The sequence below is a fragment of the Aphelocoma coerulescens genome, chromosome 19, assembly GCF_041296385.1.
Source record: "Aphelocoma coerulescens isolate FSJ_1873_10779 chromosome 19, UR_Acoe_1.0, whole genome shotgun sequence".
NCBI classification, from domain to species: domain Eukaryota; kingdom Metazoa; phylum Chordata; class Aves; order Passeriformes; family Corvidae; genus Aphelocoma; species Aphelocoma coerulescens.
Window position 1 is genome coordinate 3,512,310 of NC_091032.1, and position 18,251 is coordinate 3,530,560.

Here is an 18,251-nt window from a genome sequence, read left to right on the forward strand (position 1 = left end):
TTCTTTTTTCTAGAAAGGTGTTTTTTTCATAGATGTGCTAAAAATAAGTGACACTAAAAATCTGAGTTGGTCGTACCACTAAGAAGTGCGGTGTCTACTGAGAAAGTAATATGTGGATTGCAAAGATGGGCTCTCAGGTACTTTGTGATGAACCAACTGCTTCATTTGTAACAAGCCAAGATGTGCGATGCCACTGGCCTCTTCAGTTTTCTCTACATTTTTTGTTACTTACAGAAAGAACTTGGCACGTTAACAAGCAGAAACTTAATGCCTTCACTTAAAATTTTGTTATTTAGCTGGTTTACTGTGCTGAAATTTCTGTCTGTTGTACACAAGAAATGCTTTAAAACAAAACATTGAAAAAACACAAGTGCATTTTTTTTTAGGTTTTTGACCCTAACCAAGAGCAAAATGAAGAAAGTGCAGTCGTTGTGATGGAAGAATCGAACAAAAAGACCAAATCTTCACAGGACATGGTAATTGCGCCATTGCCAGTGACAAACACTCTTCATATCCTTAGTGTACAATGTTTCTCCTGAGCTGTGGTAATAGATTAACATCATTTTTCTATTTGAGGAGAACAGCTGTTGCTCTGTTAAGATTTACTTTAAAGGTGCAACACACAAATGGCTTGTTGGAAGTGCATGCTTGAGTCTCTTGGCCTGCTGTTGTAGGTGTGGCTGGTTGAATAGGTGCCTTTCTGAGAAGAAGTAGCTGCATCCTAGAATGAGCACAGGCCTCTCCTTTTGGCAGCCACAGACAGAATCATGGCTGTGATGCACAGCCAGCTGGATTCCAGATCTCACTCTTTTAAGGACTGTAGAGATTCAAGTCACAGGCATCAGCAGAGAGGAGGGTCAGATGAGAGCTGTTCCTTGGAAGCTTCTCTTTGATACTTATTTAATATGACAGAGAAGTCTGTATTATGTTCTGCTTTTAGCTCTTGTGGAGACGTGATACCCCATTATGTGAGGTGTCTGTACTTGAACCTGAGGGCTAGAAGGAAAGCAGTAGGGGAGGGGAGGGTTGAGTTTTTATTTCTGAGCAATGACACATCTGAGAATTGAGTTGGTCTTGTATGGTGGGCTCAGGAGATGAACTTTCTTTCCTTAGGATGAGGAAGGAAGCGAGGATTCCTCGGATGAAGACAGCACTGACACTGGAGATGAGGAGAGTGAAGAAGTTGATGATAATTTTCGCAGTCAGCTGATGAAAGTTCTCCAAGCAGGGAATACTTTGGTATGTTTTCACTGCCTACCTTGATACAGATAGCAGGAGTTTGGGGTGGTGGGAGATGATGTAGTAACCCACATCCTGCCTGAACTCATGCAGTCACAGCCCTGGCAGCCATCTTTGTATGGCACTTAAAACAGCTCAGGATCTTAGCTGAGCTGTGGGAATAAGTCACTTGTTCTTTTATTTATTGTTCCTAAGAGCACTTTATGTTCCTTGAGCACTTTAGCTTGTCCAGTCTAGCCTGACACGGCTTGTGCTCCTGCCTGTAATAAATGAGATTGATGTGAACTACAGCACTGAGATACTGTTACGTGTGTTGGCTGCCTGTGTGGAGGAGTGTTCCTTGAAGGCTACTCTGGAGAGTTACTGTAGCAGTGATAGAGTTTGGTTTAATGATTCCCATAAAGGTTGCAGACTTAGGAACATATGAACCCCTTTACTGAAGGAGAAACAGCACAGAAGGAGTCAGGTCAAAACTTCAGCCTCTTTCCTCTTCTGATCCTCTTGACATGTTAGTGCTGTGCAGCCAGATTACCTGATGGGAAATATAAGTGAGGTTTCTCATGGGCCTGAGCATGTGTGTTCCTTCCCTGCAGTATTATTCTGGGTTAACTATATCCCTACTGGAGTGTGATCTTGGCTCTGGTTCCCTCCCCTCTGTCTTTTTGAAGTATATGAGTTGATGAGTTGGGTTTTGTCTTCTAAAATCAAAAGGAAGGAGATAAGAGTGATGAAGAGCTGGATGATGAGGCTATGATGGCTCTTGACAAGAACATCTCAGCCCTTTTTGCTGAGCAGCAGAAACGGATCAAGGCGAAGAAAGATGAGAAAGACAGAATGCGGAAAGAGAAGATCCTACGGAGGGATTTCAAGGCTAAGGTGGGAGAGAAGTGTTTGGTGTGAAGACCTCTGGCTTAGTAGCATGTTAGTTGAAGCCTATGCATGCAGTGAGCTACCTAACACTGAACAGCTTGGACATTCACATATGTTGTGAGCTCCTGGAAGCTGGGACTGGATTGTTCTGGCTTTATACAGCACCTGGCACGCCACTGTTGGGATAGTGACTGAGGCTTCACAGGCCTGTTTAAAAACCAGGATTGTGCTGTCAGGAAGTTCACCATGGTTTTCATTTGCTGATCTGAAATGCTTAAATTTATAAGATCGTTTCCTGCAGCTACCCAGAGGTTTGTCAGTTTTTGTAAACTGGACAAGCTTGGTGTTCCTTAGTGAGACATGCATAAAATGCCTCGGGTCATTTTGCAACATAAGCTTTTTTTGGCTTGTTATGCCCATAAAATCAGGGGGGATTGTAATAAACACCCTGGTTGGTTGTAACTGTAATGCTGAGTTCAGGCCGCCTGGCGTCAGCATGGACCTTCTGGGACATTCCAGCCTCCAGGGACAGCTCCAGCTGCTCCCAGACAGAAGTGGGAGTCAGGAGTCAGGTTAGCCAAGGTGAAGGCTGAACAGTGAAGTGAGCCAGTGGCTCTACTTCGTTTCCCTTCTGATGCTATTTTATGAAAAAGGCTGATTTTATGCTAATGCACTGTCTGGAAACTGAGAGCTATCAGTCAGTGGTGCTAACAGGGACCTGTGCAGGGTTAGAGTGGCTGCAGGTCTGGCCAGGTGACACTGATTCTTGTAACTGTTCTTCCTAAATGGTGTCACTGCATGAAATAAGGTTGAAACCAACAGACAGCTCTTAATCCTCAGTTTCAAATTTTAATTTTCAGTTTCCCATGCCCTAACTGTACAAATGATACCAGAATGTGTACAGATCTCAGCTGCAAATAATTTTCTTCAGCCCCTTCCAGCTGCTCCATAGCCTACTGGTAGCTGCTCTAGGTAAATCCATCTTGTTTCACTGTCTGCCATACTCCTCACATCAGCAACTCTGTGTTTGCAGGTGTTGGATCTGATCGATGTGTTCCTGCTTAAGCAAGCAGAGAACCCCTTGGTGTTTGATATCATTGAGCCACTGCTTCAGCTAATTGAACAGTGCATGAGCTCAGACTCTGACAAGCAGGAGGTTGACTTCCTCCAGAAAACAGCCAGTATCTTCAAGTAAGTATCCTTAGACCTCCAGATAATAGACAATGGCTTTTGATAAACAGCTGTGGTATTGGTTGAACACCAGGAGCTGGTCTTTCTAAGGCTGAAGGCAGTTGCTATGCTTATAGATTGTGTAGGGTTAGATTACAAGCACCACACATATACACAGTGCTTAGTTATAACCTGCAGGAAAGGAATTAGGGTCTGGATTTTCTAGGCTAAAGGACTTCAAGTGTCAAACCTGTTTGCAGGTGGAAGCCTCAGGAACAAACACAGGTATTGCAGGTATGGAGCCATGTCACTGAATACCTCCACGGGCCTCTGGCCTCTGAGTCAGACATGCAACAAGTCCCAAGGCTTACAGGATTGCTGCTGTGGCTGGAACAAACACTCAACAAGTTATTTCTGAGACAGGCAGAGTGCAAATCCTCTGTTCAGGGCCAGAAGTGAGGGATGATACCAGCTAGACAGACTTAATGCATGCTGTGTCGCATGTGTCCTCTGTGCACCACTTCTTGACATCCTCAGCACTCTCTAAAGCATTTTCAGTGCTGCTCTCTCGCCCCAGTTGAGAAGCAGTTGTGAAGTAACAAGGTTTGAGGTAGCCTTTGAGGTCCCCTTTGTGGGAGCTCTGAAGGAAAGTCGGCTCTGATGCCTAAATTTGTGCTTGAAGGTGAAGAGTGGTTAAGTATTCTCCCCCTTCTTGCCACAGGCACGTGCTGCCCACAGCTAGCATTGTTTCTTATCACTCAGTGTGTTCTGGCTTCGTTCTCACTCACCCTGATAAAGTGATAAGTGTTCCTGGCCATCTGTTCCCCGGAGCTCTCTCTAGGTAATGACTTTGGGTTTGTTTTAATGCTGTGCAGGAACTCGCTGTGCCGCAACAAGCAGTACTGCAAGAGAGTGGCCTCCCTGCAAGAAGATGTGCATGCTTTAGTGCAAAGACTTGTCAAGAAAGCCTGCAAGCACACCGACTCTGCAGTGGCTCTCTATTACTTCAGGTGAGTGTTCTTAAGGAGCATCTCTGCTGATGCTGGGAGATCTGAGCAGGTGTGGTGTTGTGTGTTAAGAGGTCTGGGAAGCGAGAGCCTCGCAGAAGGCTTGGTACCAGCATCTGTGTCTTACATAAGGACTAGTCACTCCTGGCAATCTGAAGCATTTTCAAGCATGTCTGTTTTTTGGTGGTTGTCTTTTATAGCTTCTGTGATACAGAAATGGTCTGGTAGAGCTTTGCTGTGGCTGGTGGGAGGTGCTTTCTTGTGGCTTCTTCTGGGAGTAATGCAGTGTGTGTGATTCAGTGGGGGATGAGTGTAATTCCTAGTCAACCTGTGATGATTATTCTTTAAATGCAGTGTTTACTGTCTCCATGATAGCACAATGAGGACAATAGTGATCGAGTCCTGACTGTACATACCAGTATTTTCTCCTTTGCTGTGGAACACAGGAAAATTAGGATAAGCCAGATATGTATTTGTTAGAAAGATGAGTGTTCTTGCTGTTCCATGGTGTAAATGGGAGTGCCATTTACCAGCAGGCTCTCTTGCAACATGCAGCCACTTTCCTGAAGACTTTCATACTCAGTCTGGGATTTTTTGACTCAGCTGTGTGTGCAGTGGGTACCATGTTGCATAGTCAACCCAGTGTCACTGGACAGTGTTGGCTCTGCAGCACATCTGCCCCATGGCTGTGCAGGAACCGTGGTACTTCTGGCAACACGGGGCTGGCTGTGTGTGCTGCATGGCTCCCTGACAGCTTCCCAGCAGTGGCAGTCCTCAGTGGAGCAGTGCCCAGTAAATACTGCGTTTTCCAAAAGCACAGAGGTCTGCACGCTCTCCCAGTGGATATGCCTGAGTTCTCCAGCACATGGCAGCTGGGGCTGAGAGGCCATGCTGCAGCACTGGCTGAGCTGTGCAGGCTCAGAAATCCTGGGCAAGTGCAGAACTCCTCCAGCAGTGCAAAAGCTTGAGCTTGAGGAAACCAGGCTGATAGTGGGCATATCTGACTGTGAAAACAGTAAATAATATAATGATTCAGCTTCCTAAGATTTCTCTGTCTTTAGGTCTGGCCAGAGTGGGTTAGACTGAGAGAAGGGGCCCTTGCAAATTCTGTAACCATCTTTGCTACAGAATAAGCTGCCTGCACTGCTTGGCCTCTGCCCTCAGGTGGCTTTGCAGTGGCACTGTGGCACTGTGGTAACTGCTGTGTTCTTCCCTTTTCTTCTATAGTGCCTCATTATACCTGCTGAAAGTGTTGAAAGGAAACACAGCATCAACTCTGCCTCCCCCTGAGCCAGAGAAACAGAGTGACAGCAGGGCGAAGCAGGCGTGTCAGGTAAGACATGAGGCTGCTCCTGAGGATGTTTTTTGCCAGTAAAGCTGCATTACCTGGTTTTGCTGAGTGGGCCTTGCTTGTTCATTGTCACTGGGCCTGCTGCTTGCAGGTACCTGTCTACATGATTTCCATAACACTGGAAAGTTCCCCATCCCTTTCTGGCCCTCACCCTCCTGCCTTTCAGTGCCTGCTTGCCCATAGGCACACGGGCAACTGATTCAGTGGATCCAGGTTGTCCAAAGAAGCCTGACATGTATTTGTGCTGTTCTCCTCCCTGATTTGCTGTTTTTTCCATTAAACTCCTGGCAGTCACTCTGAGTTTTTTTCCAGAGGGTGCTGAGAAGCAGGAAGACACAGATGTGGATGAGAGTAAATTCCTATTCCCCTGAGGTTTGGTTTAAGGTGAAGTGAAGGGTGAAGAGTGTGTGGAGCAGCCCTGATTTTGGTGGTAGTTGTTTGGAGGGAGACTTCATCTGACTGTGCTACAGGTGTCCATTACTAGGGGACCCTTAGTCTTGATCCTCTTGCACCTACTGTGTCTGCTGCATTTCACAGTATGGTGACCCTTTATATTGGGCAGCCCACTCCGGTCACCTCCACTAGAAACGTAGCAAGTAGTGTCTCAGTCTCACCAGCTGATCCTGACCTTGCTGCTGAACCCCTCTAACTGAGCACAGGAATTAGTGCCTTAATCCTGCTGACATCTTTTGGGGTAGAAAAATAAATGGAGCTCCCTCATGGAAATTACACACACTGATGTATTACTGGAGGCTGAAAAGACAGCCAGTGTTTCTAGGGCTAGTGAGAAGCAGAGGGTGTTAATCCAAGTAGCTCCTGCAGTGCTGGGCCTTTTGTGAAAGAAAAACAAAATGGGAGCTCTGGGGGGAATATGAACAACATACTTGACTTTGAGGCTATAGTGAGACATGCTTCACAGCACCCTTATGCTTCACAGGGAAGCCTCTTATTCCAATGGGAGCAGAGCTCTGGTCCTGACCAGGCAGGGACAGAGCCAGTAACTGATGTGAGCTGCTGGTTTGAGGGAAGTGACAGCTCAGTTCGTGTGATGCTGCTGGTGCTGACATTGTCTTGAGGCCAGGGAGGTTTTGCTGTGGGGAACCAGAGACAAAAGTGTGGTGTCTTTCCAGTGAGCTGTGCTTTGTGAGCTTAATTTGGAGCTTTTCAATAAGCAGGAAAGTGGGACTAGAGCAGACACTAGGACACTTTGGCAGTAGCCAAATTTATGGAAAAACTATAGAAGAAGTTTTTTACAGTAAATATATTCATGGAAGGAGGAATCAATTTTTTCCTCTGAAGATGCGTGTGTCAAATAGGTGCTAAGTAGAGACACTCAGCTAGAAAAACTGAGGTCACACATTTCAAGACCCATCTGCTTTGTTCCACTTTAGCCTGTGTTCAGCTGCAGTAGCACTGGGAGTTTGACCTGAGAACGGGACACCACGTTAACATGGCTTTAGCTTTCCATGGGGCCAAGGAAAAATTGCTTGGGCACATGTTCACTACTGTGAAGATGACAGCTTTTTCCTCCTGGGCCCTAATTTTCTGCTCTTCCCAAAGAGCAGTATTTCCCTGGCAATATGAGAACAGTCAGGAACGTTGGGATGCAGTGCTCCACACTTGGCTCTTCAATGACTCCTGTTTGTTTAGATCCATGTAGCCTGAGCTGGTCTCAACTGGTTGCTATGTGTCTGGGATTCTTGTTCCCCACCAGAGGGGGATATTGGAGCATGGACACAGTTTTGGAATTGCTGGATCTCTGATCAGTGCTAGGGCTTGTCTGCTGAGTACCTAGGAGTCCTGGACATAGCTGCTAAGTGCATGTAGGTACAAATGCGTACATACACTAAAATCTACAGATTCAAGTAGCTCTTCAGCTGAGAACACCATGTGCACAGCCCAGCTACTGCAGGATGGGCTCTGTGAGCCTTGTGTATTAGATGTGCCAACCACAAACCTAGAGCACAGCCCCCACACTACATGGAGTGTGTGTAGTCCTGCTAGGAAGCTGTGCTGCCCTTCGGTGAAGAAGTCATATGGCTGTCAGTGCCTGGGAGAGCATATTTGGGGCCCACTTGGTTGTTTCTTCATGGTTCTGTGTCATATCTCAAGTATATTTAGTTGTTGGAAAAATCTCTGAGAAATTATGAAAATTAATTTATTCATTGTTAGTGATTCATTCTTGTGTTTCACTGGACAAGCTTTTGTTCTGTTTTTTTCCCTACAGCTTTTGAACCCAGGCTGTTTGAATGTGAAGAAGGTGGCAGTTATCTATCAGCAGGCACTGACCCAGTTCCTCAGTAAACGGAACAGTCCCCTCACATGCTCCATGTTCCATGATCTCTTCAAACGCTTCCCAGTAAGTGCTGCTGACTGTGTGCTCTGTTGTCTTCTGCTGGCTCCAAAGTATGATTCTAATTCTGGGGAAAGTTGGGAGAGAAACTTCTCTGCTTTACTGCAGACTTTGGAAACTGCTGTGAGGTTTCCTTGGATCTTCACCAGACTCTTAATTCTGCATGTTTTTATAGCAACACTGCAGGAGGCCAGGATCTTATTTATGGTTTGGACTGGGATACTGCATGCAGAAAGCAGGTGAACAGAAGGCTGCTCTTTAAAACACAGCCTAAGAAGCTCTAATTTTTTATCAGTATTCAAGACAAGATGGAGGAGCAAATTTTGCACAAAGGCAACACAGGTCACCTTGTTTGAACAACCAGTGTAGCTCCTGTCCAGCTCTGCTCCAACTGCATGCTCAGTTTCTCAGTTTTCTTCCAAGAAGGCTGAGGAGTGTAAAGTCTAATTGGAGTCTAATCTCCAAGCCTGATACTCAGAATGTGCAAGTGTCTGAAATGTTTGAGCTATTTCCTGCAAGCTTGACCTATGCCTGGGGCTGGTCTCCACGATGAGGACAGCCAGTTTTTAAGAAACAGGCCTTGGGCCTGAATGTCATACAATTCTTCAGGGATTTTTAGGTCAGAACAAGCTAGAGACAGCTGCCAGAAGCCCTTTCTTGAAACCTTTTAGAATTGATGTCTGACATGAGGGTGGGAGGAGCTGTAGGCTTGTGTAACTGGGGGAAGATGCTTTCAGACTCTGAGGGACTCTATCCAGGAGAGAGTTCCTCTGCTTGCCAGGTTTCTTAGGACACCAGCCCACGATGCCTCATACATAAGTTTGAGAAATGGAGGGAGAGCAAGGCTGTGTGTTGCCCACATGGACAGCAAACCTAAGATCCCATCTGCAGGTTTGTAGAGCCTGTGGATTCCATATGACTGTTCCTTGTAGAAATGTCTTTTAAAATCACCACATCCACATCTTTCTAAATACCTCCAGGGATGGTGACTCAACTGCTTCCCTGAGAAGCCTGTGTGAGTGCCTGACAACCCTTTCAGTGAAGAGATTTTTCCTAATACCTAATGTAAATCTCCCCTGGTGCAACTTTAGGCCCTTCCCTTTTGTCCTGTCATTTGTTCCCTGGGAGAAGAGACCAGTCCACATCTGGCAACAACTCAACGTGTTCTCCTTTGCCTGGAACTGGGGCTCTGCACAAAGTGAACTGACACTACAGAAAGTGTCAGCCAGATGCAGGCTTTAGTCATCAGTAAGCAGAACACAGGGGGTGAAAAATACTTGCCTGATTTTTCCAAGTGAATAGAGGTGAAGAGTTTTGCTGCTGTGTTCTGTTGTGATCAAAATTTCACTCAGAGGTGGTGTGAACAAAGCTGTTAATTTTCAAATAAGCTGTTGCTGATTTCTGGGCACTTCTATTTCTTGTGTCATTTTCTTCTTACTCAAGAAGCTGTGTAAAATATAGACTATTTTGCTTGAAAAACAAACTCCTGTCTGTCAGCAAACTACTAACAAGAGACTGTGTCTTTCTTTGTTGCAGATCATGTGTAAGCCGTTAGTAGATACTCTTGTTGAGTTTATCACAGCAGCAGCCAGGCAACATCAGCAGGTAAGAATGAAAGTAAACAAACAAAGCTGTAAAACAGGCAATCAGAGAAGTCATTTAAACATGGCAGTTCAGATGATTTTTAATATGTTTATAATATGCCTTTAGGGCTGCCCAATTTTGGAAGTGGCTTCTGGGGGACCAGAGCTTTTGCAAATACTGCCTTGCTGCTTCAGGTGTGTGAAGTTGTGGAAATGCCACACAATGTATCCACAATCATGGGGGTTCTTTGGTAGCCTCTCCTTTAAAAACTGCCTGCAGCTTTCAGGGTTGAGGCCAGATGGTGGTAGGCATTGACTCCAGTTGCTTATTCCTTGATTACTTCCTTCTTGGTAAGATGTTCCTTGGTATTAATGGAGCATGCTGTAATCCCTGCCTCCTCATGCTACCTCGAGGTCAGGTTCTGTGCCTTGCTAGCTGTCCTGCATTTTCTAGTCCATGTGTTGCTATATTTAGTTTAAAACCACCTGTGCCACAGATCTGATTTTTGATGGTTGGTTGCCTGTGCCTGACTAACACAAAATTACTGGGGCCTTATCAATAAAACATTGCAGGGTGAGTGCACAGCTCAGTGTTGCTGGTGCAGGGAATGAGGCCTGTCTGGATTTTCACTGCAGTGGGGGGGCCTTCCACACAGTTAATAACCAAAACCCCTCTAGGCCAGTAGCACTGTCTCAAACTTTCCCACCCCCCAGCTGTACCCTGTGTCTGTCTCCTGCAGAAGTGCATCCTAGATTGATCTTTCTGTTTCATAAATAGATGTTTTGTTGTTTCTGATCATTGGAGGGAATGTGAAGGGGTAGGTATGTGTTAACAGTAGGGCTGTTTTACACTGTCAGTGTAAATTGCACTTCAGACTGTTTTACCCAACAGGAATGGCTTTGATTTAAAGAGGAACAAAACAAACAAACAAAAAAAGAGTGAATTAAGCTATTAATAATTCCAGTGGATGGTAATAAGGATGTGTTACACAAATAAATTATTGTAAGGCCCATACTTGATCCCATCCTCAGGCGACCAGAGCAGCATCCCAAGCAGACAGCTCCATTATGTGGGTATCTTTGCTTCTCCACAGGGAATAGCATTGTCCTTCTACCAGGGCTTCCACAAAGCTGCTCAAGCTTTGTTTGCAGAGCTTGTTTGCCTGTAGGTGGGAGGAGTAGGGGAGGATATGTGGAGTGTGTGGGAGCTGGGTACAGAACATGGATATACTGCTGTTCAAACAAAGGCACATGGAGAGTGAGCTCTCGAAAGCCTGTGGAGCTTGGAGTTGCAGCTTTACATTTTTTATGCAGTGCTTCCTTTTCAGGCATTCTGGCTTCCCAGCATCATATGTCCAGTTTGTTAGGTCTTCAATTAAATTTTCCCACTGATTCTCAATGCAAATGTGCTTTGGTGGTATCCTAGTGGGTAGGGTAGAAGTCAGGTTAGGTGAGTGTACATGGCAAAGTGATGTGGGTAAAGCAGGGGGTAACTTCTCCCTGGCAGCTTCTGGGAAAATGAGGTGGAAGAACTCAGCTTCCAAAAGGGCTCACGGTACTCTGAATTTGGCCAGCCCTGATGACTGAGAGGCAAGTGGGGTGGTCTTCCACTTTTAGCCCTGAATATTGACTTCTAATCATTAAACTAGCTTAGTCCCAGGGACTGGAGGCTTGATTTCTGTTCTAACATTCCTGTTGTTAGTGGTGATTGGTCTGGATATGGCTGCTGCATCTCTGTGGACAGCTAATCCCACTGGGATTCTGACTTGGCTCTGCAGATCCCTTTAGGAGGGTGTCCCCAGGGCCATGCCAGGTAGGAAGAGCCATACTCTGCATGGGAAGGTGGAGGCTTAGCTCTGGGCAGGTGTCTTGTGTTGGCTTGATAATGAACCCTGGGGCTCTGGCCCAGCAGGGCTGCTGGCCACTGTCCCAGCCAGCCTGGGGGAGGAGGAGATGTACCTTCAGGTTGAGCTTTAAGGTAGTTGTGAACAAAATGAAAAGCGATTCGTGAAGAGGATGTGAGGAGGGTGTTCCTTCCTCCTCACCCCATGTACCTGGGAGGTCTGTGAGAGCAGCATGGAGGCTGGGGGTCTCTTCCACGTCTCCTCTCAGCCAGACTGGTCCCTACCTTTTTAGAGCCTCTAAGCAAGATCTTGTGGCCACTGGCCTACATGCCCAGCTCTTACTTCAAGGAGCTCTGCTCTTGCTGGGGCCTCTAGTGTAAAGTTAAACTTGATGATTAAGTGATTACCCTGGACCAACCTGGCTGAGGTGGTTTGCAGAACACAGTGTACAGCAAGGCCTGGGCCTGCCTGGGGTCTGGTCAAGAAACAGCAAACCTGAACTGTGTGTGCACTGTTGTTCCTGTGTGTGCTGCTGTGGGCTGCTGCAGGTCTGTCAAACTCAGTTTCTGGGCAGTGGTAACAGAGAAGATCCTGTAGGAAATGCAGGAGCCATTCAGATGCTGCTCAGCTGGCACTGGCTTGGAGAGGAGCAGTCTGGCCTCTCCAGCCCCAGCCATTTGTCCTGACCCTGGGGAGCTCACTGTCTGCCTGCTGCCCAGGTGTTCGTGCATTTACGTCACAAAATGGGACAGGAGGATGATTTGGCTGAAAATTTATCTTGTCCTTGCACACACAGTTTTTTTCCTCCTTTTGCCATGTTAAAGTTAACTTCAGTCAATTTGCTGGTCTTGTTCAGGGCACAGGGACAGTCTGCTCAGGGGCAGGAGTATCTGGGTGAGAGCTGTGATTTATTTCATCAGAGGCAGTGCTCATTAACATGAAATTATGGCTTCTGTGAAGTCAGTACAAGAATATTGGAAAGGAGAGATTGTCTGTGGACTGTTGGCTGTAGCTGATGACCCAGGCAACTGGGTCTTGCAGTGCTGCAGCCTTTCTGTGCATCCTGTCTTCCTCAGTTGGTCACCTCTAAAACCTGGAGAACAGCAAACTCTCGGCAGCAGTGTTGTGTCTTTACAGACATGGAGGTGTTTGTAGCTACTGGGTGGGTGTTACTTGTCTTTCTGGGAGGCACTTTTCTTTGGCCTGGGTGTTTGCTGTAGAGTAGGGTGTTTTGGAGATATATTCTTGATGCAGAATTTAGCAAAAGAAGCTTTAAAACAAAAACTTTATTTAGTGTGACTGACATTGTTAGCCCTTTTCCTCTGACACTGTTCCTACATGCCTGAAGGAGCAGTGAGGTTGTTCAGCTCCATGTTGAAGTAGTTTGTGAGATAAAACAACACTTTGGGGGGGGTGAGAGCTCTCAAGGCAGTTTTAAGTGTGGCTCACAGTGATTGGGTTGATAGGTTTCCTTAGCAGTAAGCTCAACCTGTATAACAAGTTTTAAACTGGAAAGGTGAATTTGCAATGGTCTTACTGAGACTGAACTTGAGACTGAAGCTTGTACTTGTGGCCAAGTTCTGCTCCTCTGATGTTACTACTGGGACATTGATGCCTGTAGGAGACAGTAATGCAGCAGTTTCCCTGGAAAAGGATAGAGACAGAGAGATTGGTGTCGTTTGTGACTGGGGAGACAAAGGCAAGGGATGTTTTAGCCATGGAAAGGGGGGTTGTCATCCCACCCTGAATTTATTTAGTACCTGTTTAAACCTATACATCAGAAAGATACAAGATGAGGATGTGTGTGATGGTGGATCTGCAAAGCCACCTTGTTTCAGGCAGTTCATGCTTCTCAGCTGGACTTCTCACCTGTTGTGAGACCACACTGGCTGCAGGACCCTGTGACTCGAGCTCTGCAAGTTCAAATGCATTGTGCCTGAGGCAGCTGGTGCTCTGAATGCTCAGTGGTACTGGCTGGCCTGTTTTCAAACTCTGCCTTTCTTCAAGTGGGAACTTAAAGTCTCAAATGTGTGTGTGTGAAAGTTAAAACACTTCAGGCTTTGAAAAAAATCAACATACTAGTGTTTGGTTGTCACTCATTTATTGAACTGAGAAATCTGGTGGGGTTTATGATGGTTTGGGTGGTTTTGGTTTGGGTTTTTTTATTTTTGTGGGGTTTTTTTTGTTTGTGGGTTTTTTGGTGGGCTTTTTTCTTTTGTTTTTTTTCTACAGTAGCAGCTGGGATCCCTTTCACAAACTTTTGTGGATCCTTGCCATCCCATATGTATGTTAAATCAGCATATAACTTAAGGCTGTACTGTCTTCTCAGAATGTGGCCTCCCTCATCCCTGCCACATGCCCTTGCAGTGTTGTCTGTTGTAGAAAGAAGTGACTAGAAACTACACAGAATCACTTGATTGCAAGCAGCTACTGTGAAGGTTTTCAAGAGGACCTTTAGTGTGGGAGAAGTGCTACAAGTTAAAGTAAAAAAAGGAAGAAGGAGGTACAGAATGACTTCGTAGTGCAGTCTAATCTAGGTTGTTGAATGCAGTTCTGCAGACTGAGGTCCTAAGAACCAGTCACACCATGGTCTTGTCCTTGCAGAAATGTCTTCAGTGGTAGGAGAATGAGGCCAGTGCCCACATAACAATCTTTTGGTACATCCAGGCAGATCTGAGAACTTTCCCTTACAGGTAAAGTGCTTACACCAGAGTAAAGTGTGGCTACCATTTCTGGAGTGCAGTGACCAGACACATACCTGTCACACACCTGAGGGGCTCAGGTACAAATGGCAGCTGGGGAAACAGACCCCAGTGATAACTGGTATGGGAAAATGACAAGTGGAGCTTGCATTATCCCTTTGAGTTGTCCTGGCACTAGTGAATTGTGATAAGTGTCTGGCACAGATGATCTCACTGGCAGTGCAGTTAGCTAGCAGAACGTGTGTGGTGCTGACAGGATGGGGGAGGCTTGTGCTGTTTCATGGACAAAGGATGTTTCTGTCAGCCTGATGTCTTCCACAAGCACTAAACATATTCTCTCAAATTCTGTTTGGAAAAAAATGTGTGTGAGCTAGTCCTCACTTCCTCCTTTCTTAGTGCAATTTGTTCTTACTGCTGCAGTTGCTTTCCAGGAGTCCTTGACCTTCAAATTACTTCCTTGTGCCTTGTTTCAGTGGGTGCAGTGTTGCTTTTTCAATATGCACAAAAGCTTGGTTTTTTAGTTTGTGCTGATGGAGCATAAACCAGGGATCAAGATGTGTTTAATTTAATGATTATTGTATGACTCAGCTACATACCAGAACCCTCCTGAGCCTTAGGTGAGGAATGTCTTCCTGGTTTATTTTTAGCTGCATTGGTCTGATGAGCAGACCCACAGTAACATCTAATTCTGTAATTGTGCAGTCCTGGGCTGTCCCTGGGCTGATGCTGTTGTAGCACAAACCCCTCAGTGCTGCACTGGTAATTGTGGTGCAGTTCTCACTGCAGTATCCCCCCATTCTCCTATACGAGAACTGGATGAGTCCATGAACTAATATTTCTACCCTAAAACCTCCCTCTGTGAGCCTGAGGATCAGGTGAAGAGGGAAAATGTGTGGCTCGTTGCATTGCAGTACCCAGGTGTGCTGCTGATGCAGGCTCCTGCAGGCAAGGGCACCTGCCAGCTCCCAGCTGGAAGCAGGCTGAAGTGCAACCTCTCTCAAGCCTGGCCTGGAACAGCTGTGCTTTTCCCTGAGAAGTCCAGCTTGTTGGCCAGCAGTATTGGAATCAGTTTGGAAATGAGCACTAATAAATGAAGCATCACTACTGCCAGGAGTAAGGTGTTGTCTCCATCTTGCTTGTAGCAGACACTTAAAACCTCTTCTAGTCTGTAACTTCTTCCTAGGGTTTACAGAAATGATTTAATATCCATCCCTTGTTCTTTTCCTTTGAGAAAGGCACTGCGAGTGAGCGCAATTGCTAAGAGCCTCTGCAATTACTTTTGCACTGTGGTCACACATCAATTTGAATACATTCCTGCCTTCTTATTTACAGTCAAAGCCATATTGATCGAGGATGTTGCAGTAGCTGGAAGCATAATGAGGGTATATTTGTCCATCAAGTGAGTTTATTTTCTGTGATTTGGCTGGAACTCTGCAGAGCTGATGTAAGTGCAGAGCTGTCATGAAGCTAATAAAAGTCATTTTACTTAGTGTGGAAATGAGAATGGGCACTGAGACAGAGTTCAAAATGTCATCTTATGTCATATAGATTCATTAGTATTCCAGAATGTGTTTTGATAAAGCTGTCTGTGACAAGGAACCCTTTAAGATCTATCTAATAGAGAGTGTATTTTAGGTAAGTTGCTAATTAATCTTGGTGCTTTGGCAGTCTCCCCAAAGGGATCAAACATATATAGACATAATTTTACAGAACTGAAGCAGGTCTGTGCCAGAGCTGCCATCACCAGAAGAGTAAAATATGATCCCAAAGTCCTGCCAAAGAGGTCTTGGCTGGTTGACAGTTGTCCTTCTGAACAGTTTATGTTTGATGTAAATATCTAAGTTAAAAAGTAATTAAACTTTAATACAACAAGAACAGTAAAAGTGCTGCAAAACCTCAGAAGCCAGCATCCCTCTGTGTGAGTGTTTGGGAGTATTTCACTTCATGCTGGGGGAGATGAATGGATCCCCACATTAATGCACTGTGGCCTGCCTGTGTGCTCACAGATAGCTTCCAGCAGGTGGTAGAGGAAGAGCTTGTTATGGAACATTTTGCATAAGCTGTTACTAAAAATGAAGCAAAATAAACCTTCCCAGATAACAACCAGCACCAGTTCAGCTCTACCTGCTATGCATCAGGAATGAGCACTGGGCAACTGGTGGGAGCTGAGCAATAGGCCATGAGTGAAAGGCTCTGTTCCTTCAGAGCATCCTCTGTCTGTTGGCACAGGTCAGACACCCTGTGCCTGTGTCCTCTGTAGAGGTGTCACAGGTGGACAGACCTTCAGAGGGTGAATTGTCCACAGGCAGTGAGATCCAAGGGATGCAGTGCTGGAGAGGCTGTTGCCTGTAGAATCCATCCTTTTCAGTAAGTGCCCTCTCCTCAATGAAAAGAAATAATTTGCAGCTGGAAAATCTACATCAAACTGAACATGCTTTGGCTGCAGTCAGTGTCCTGTTCCTGTTCTTGTTTTGTGCAAGGTGATGGTCAAGGAGAGTCAATGTTTTGCAAGGTGAAGCTGAGCTATGGATGGGCTCTTGGGCATTTTTGATCTCTTTCATCAGAGCCAGCAAAGCCCTGGGACACGGACTAGCTCTAGGTATGTAAACTGTCCACTGAAGTTGAATGGGAAGCAGTTGAATGCTTAAGTGCTTTGCTGGGTCAGGGCCAGAGTGCTCTACGTTTTTTTGTGGAGATTTTTAGTTCCCAGACCTTTAGGATGGCTGTGCATGTGGATTATTGCATCCCAGCCTTTCATTTTTGAGAGTGTTTCTTACACGGGGATTGCTCGAAGAAACCATTTTCCTTTGGTGAGGAGAACATTGACAGCATCTATAAATAGTCTCTGATCTTCTTTGGAAAGGTGTCTGATGCCACAGCAAAACGTGTCTCCCTGAGGAATTGCTTTCTAAGCTGTGTTTCTCTCTTACTTGTGTGAGATGGTTGAAAATTTTAAAAGGTCTGTGTAAATTTTTGAGGTCCTCCTGGCTGCATTTAAGCTGAGTGCTCGAAATTCCATGGCATGAGTTTTCACTTGTATTTGCATTGAGAACTTGGTGTGCTCATGGTGAATTTCAACTGAATGTGGGACCCCTGTCACTGAACCTGCAGGGTCTCTTGGGAGCATCATGCATGTTGTAAGCTGCTTATGTTTGTTTATTTTTCCTGCATACAGGTTTTTTTTTTTATTGTACTTCTTGGTGCCTTCTAATGGTCTCTGTCTTTTGCCAGAAGTGTCTAGCAGACAGATGCCTGCATTGCCCACAAACAAATCCATAGTGATACCAGGCATTAACTGGCTGGCACAGAGACACTGCCCTGTTATCAGCCCCAGTCTTTATATTCCACCATACTCAGTGCAGCACAAGCAGAACATGAAAAAGCTTCTGTTTGCCTCTTTATTGTGATTCTGGAGATATAGGCTGTGTTTATTTTGCTCACTACTGTTCAGCTGATTGTGTTGATGATCATGTAGCAAATCCTCAGTAATGGAGGAAGCATTCCAGTCTGTTGCTGGGAAGAAATAAAAAAATTAAAAGGTCACATAACTTTTAGTTCTTGCTGTAGACACAGCTGCTGGTAAGAGCTGTCCAAGGAAGGAAGTGCTCCAGAGCAGTAACAGCCCTGTGTGTAGGATGGACTTGCTGAGTTAGATCTATACCATATTGCAGTGATTTTCCAACTGAGTCATTTCCTAGCCTACTAAATTAAATTTGCCATCTGACACATGGGTAGTTGATAGTTTTTAAAAAGTGAGTTGATAGTTTTTAAAGAGATTGAACCACCCAAGTGTGTTGTGTTCAGCCTGCCAAACAGAGCCCCTTCCACAGTTTGAGGAGTAGATGTTTGTGTAGAGCAAATGGGAAAAGTTTGCTCAGATACAAGGTCATTGCCATGTATTTAATAATGGCATAACAAAGACAGTAGGGGAAGAAATGGCTGTGGTATGATAAAACTAGGGACTCTCAGTCATACGGACTCAAGATACATTAATGTTACAAAATATAAAAAACCATCAGGATAGAATCCTGTTGAAGATCTGGGGAGTGATTTATGTTCTGTTTACAGTGAGCTGTGGGATCTTGGTTTGGGAGTACTGGCAGGTGTGTTGGAAGGGTGTTTTGTTGGGAAG

At 45.4% G+C, this 18,251-nt stretch overlaps 1 protein-coding gene across 1 annotated transcript in view; it reads left to right on the forward strand.

Moving 5' to 3' along the window:
• Nucleotides 1-18,251, forward strand: part of MYBBP1A (MYB binding protein 1a) — a 59,101-nt gene that overhangs the window by 12,583 nt on the left and 28,267 nt on the right. Inside the window, exons 16-23 of the mRNA XM_069033398.1 lie at nucleotides 387-476; nucleotides 1,114-1,239; nucleotides 1,951-2,115; nucleotides 3,143-3,300; nucleotides 4,155-4,289; nucleotides 5,514-5,619; nucleotides 7,865-7,996; nucleotides 9,527-9,595. Coding sequence (XP_068889499.1) covers nucleotides 387-476; nucleotides 1,114-1,239; nucleotides 1,951-2,115; nucleotides 3,143-3,300; nucleotides 4,155-4,289; nucleotides 5,514-5,619; nucleotides 7,865-7,996; nucleotides 9,527-9,595 — 981 coding nt within the window. The remainder of the gene's footprint in view (nucleotides 1-386; nucleotides 477-1,113; nucleotides 1,240-1,950; nucleotides 2,116-3,142; nucleotides 3,301-4,154; nucleotides 4,290-5,513; nucleotides 5,620-7,864; nucleotides 7,997-9,526; nucleotides 9,596-18,251) is intronic.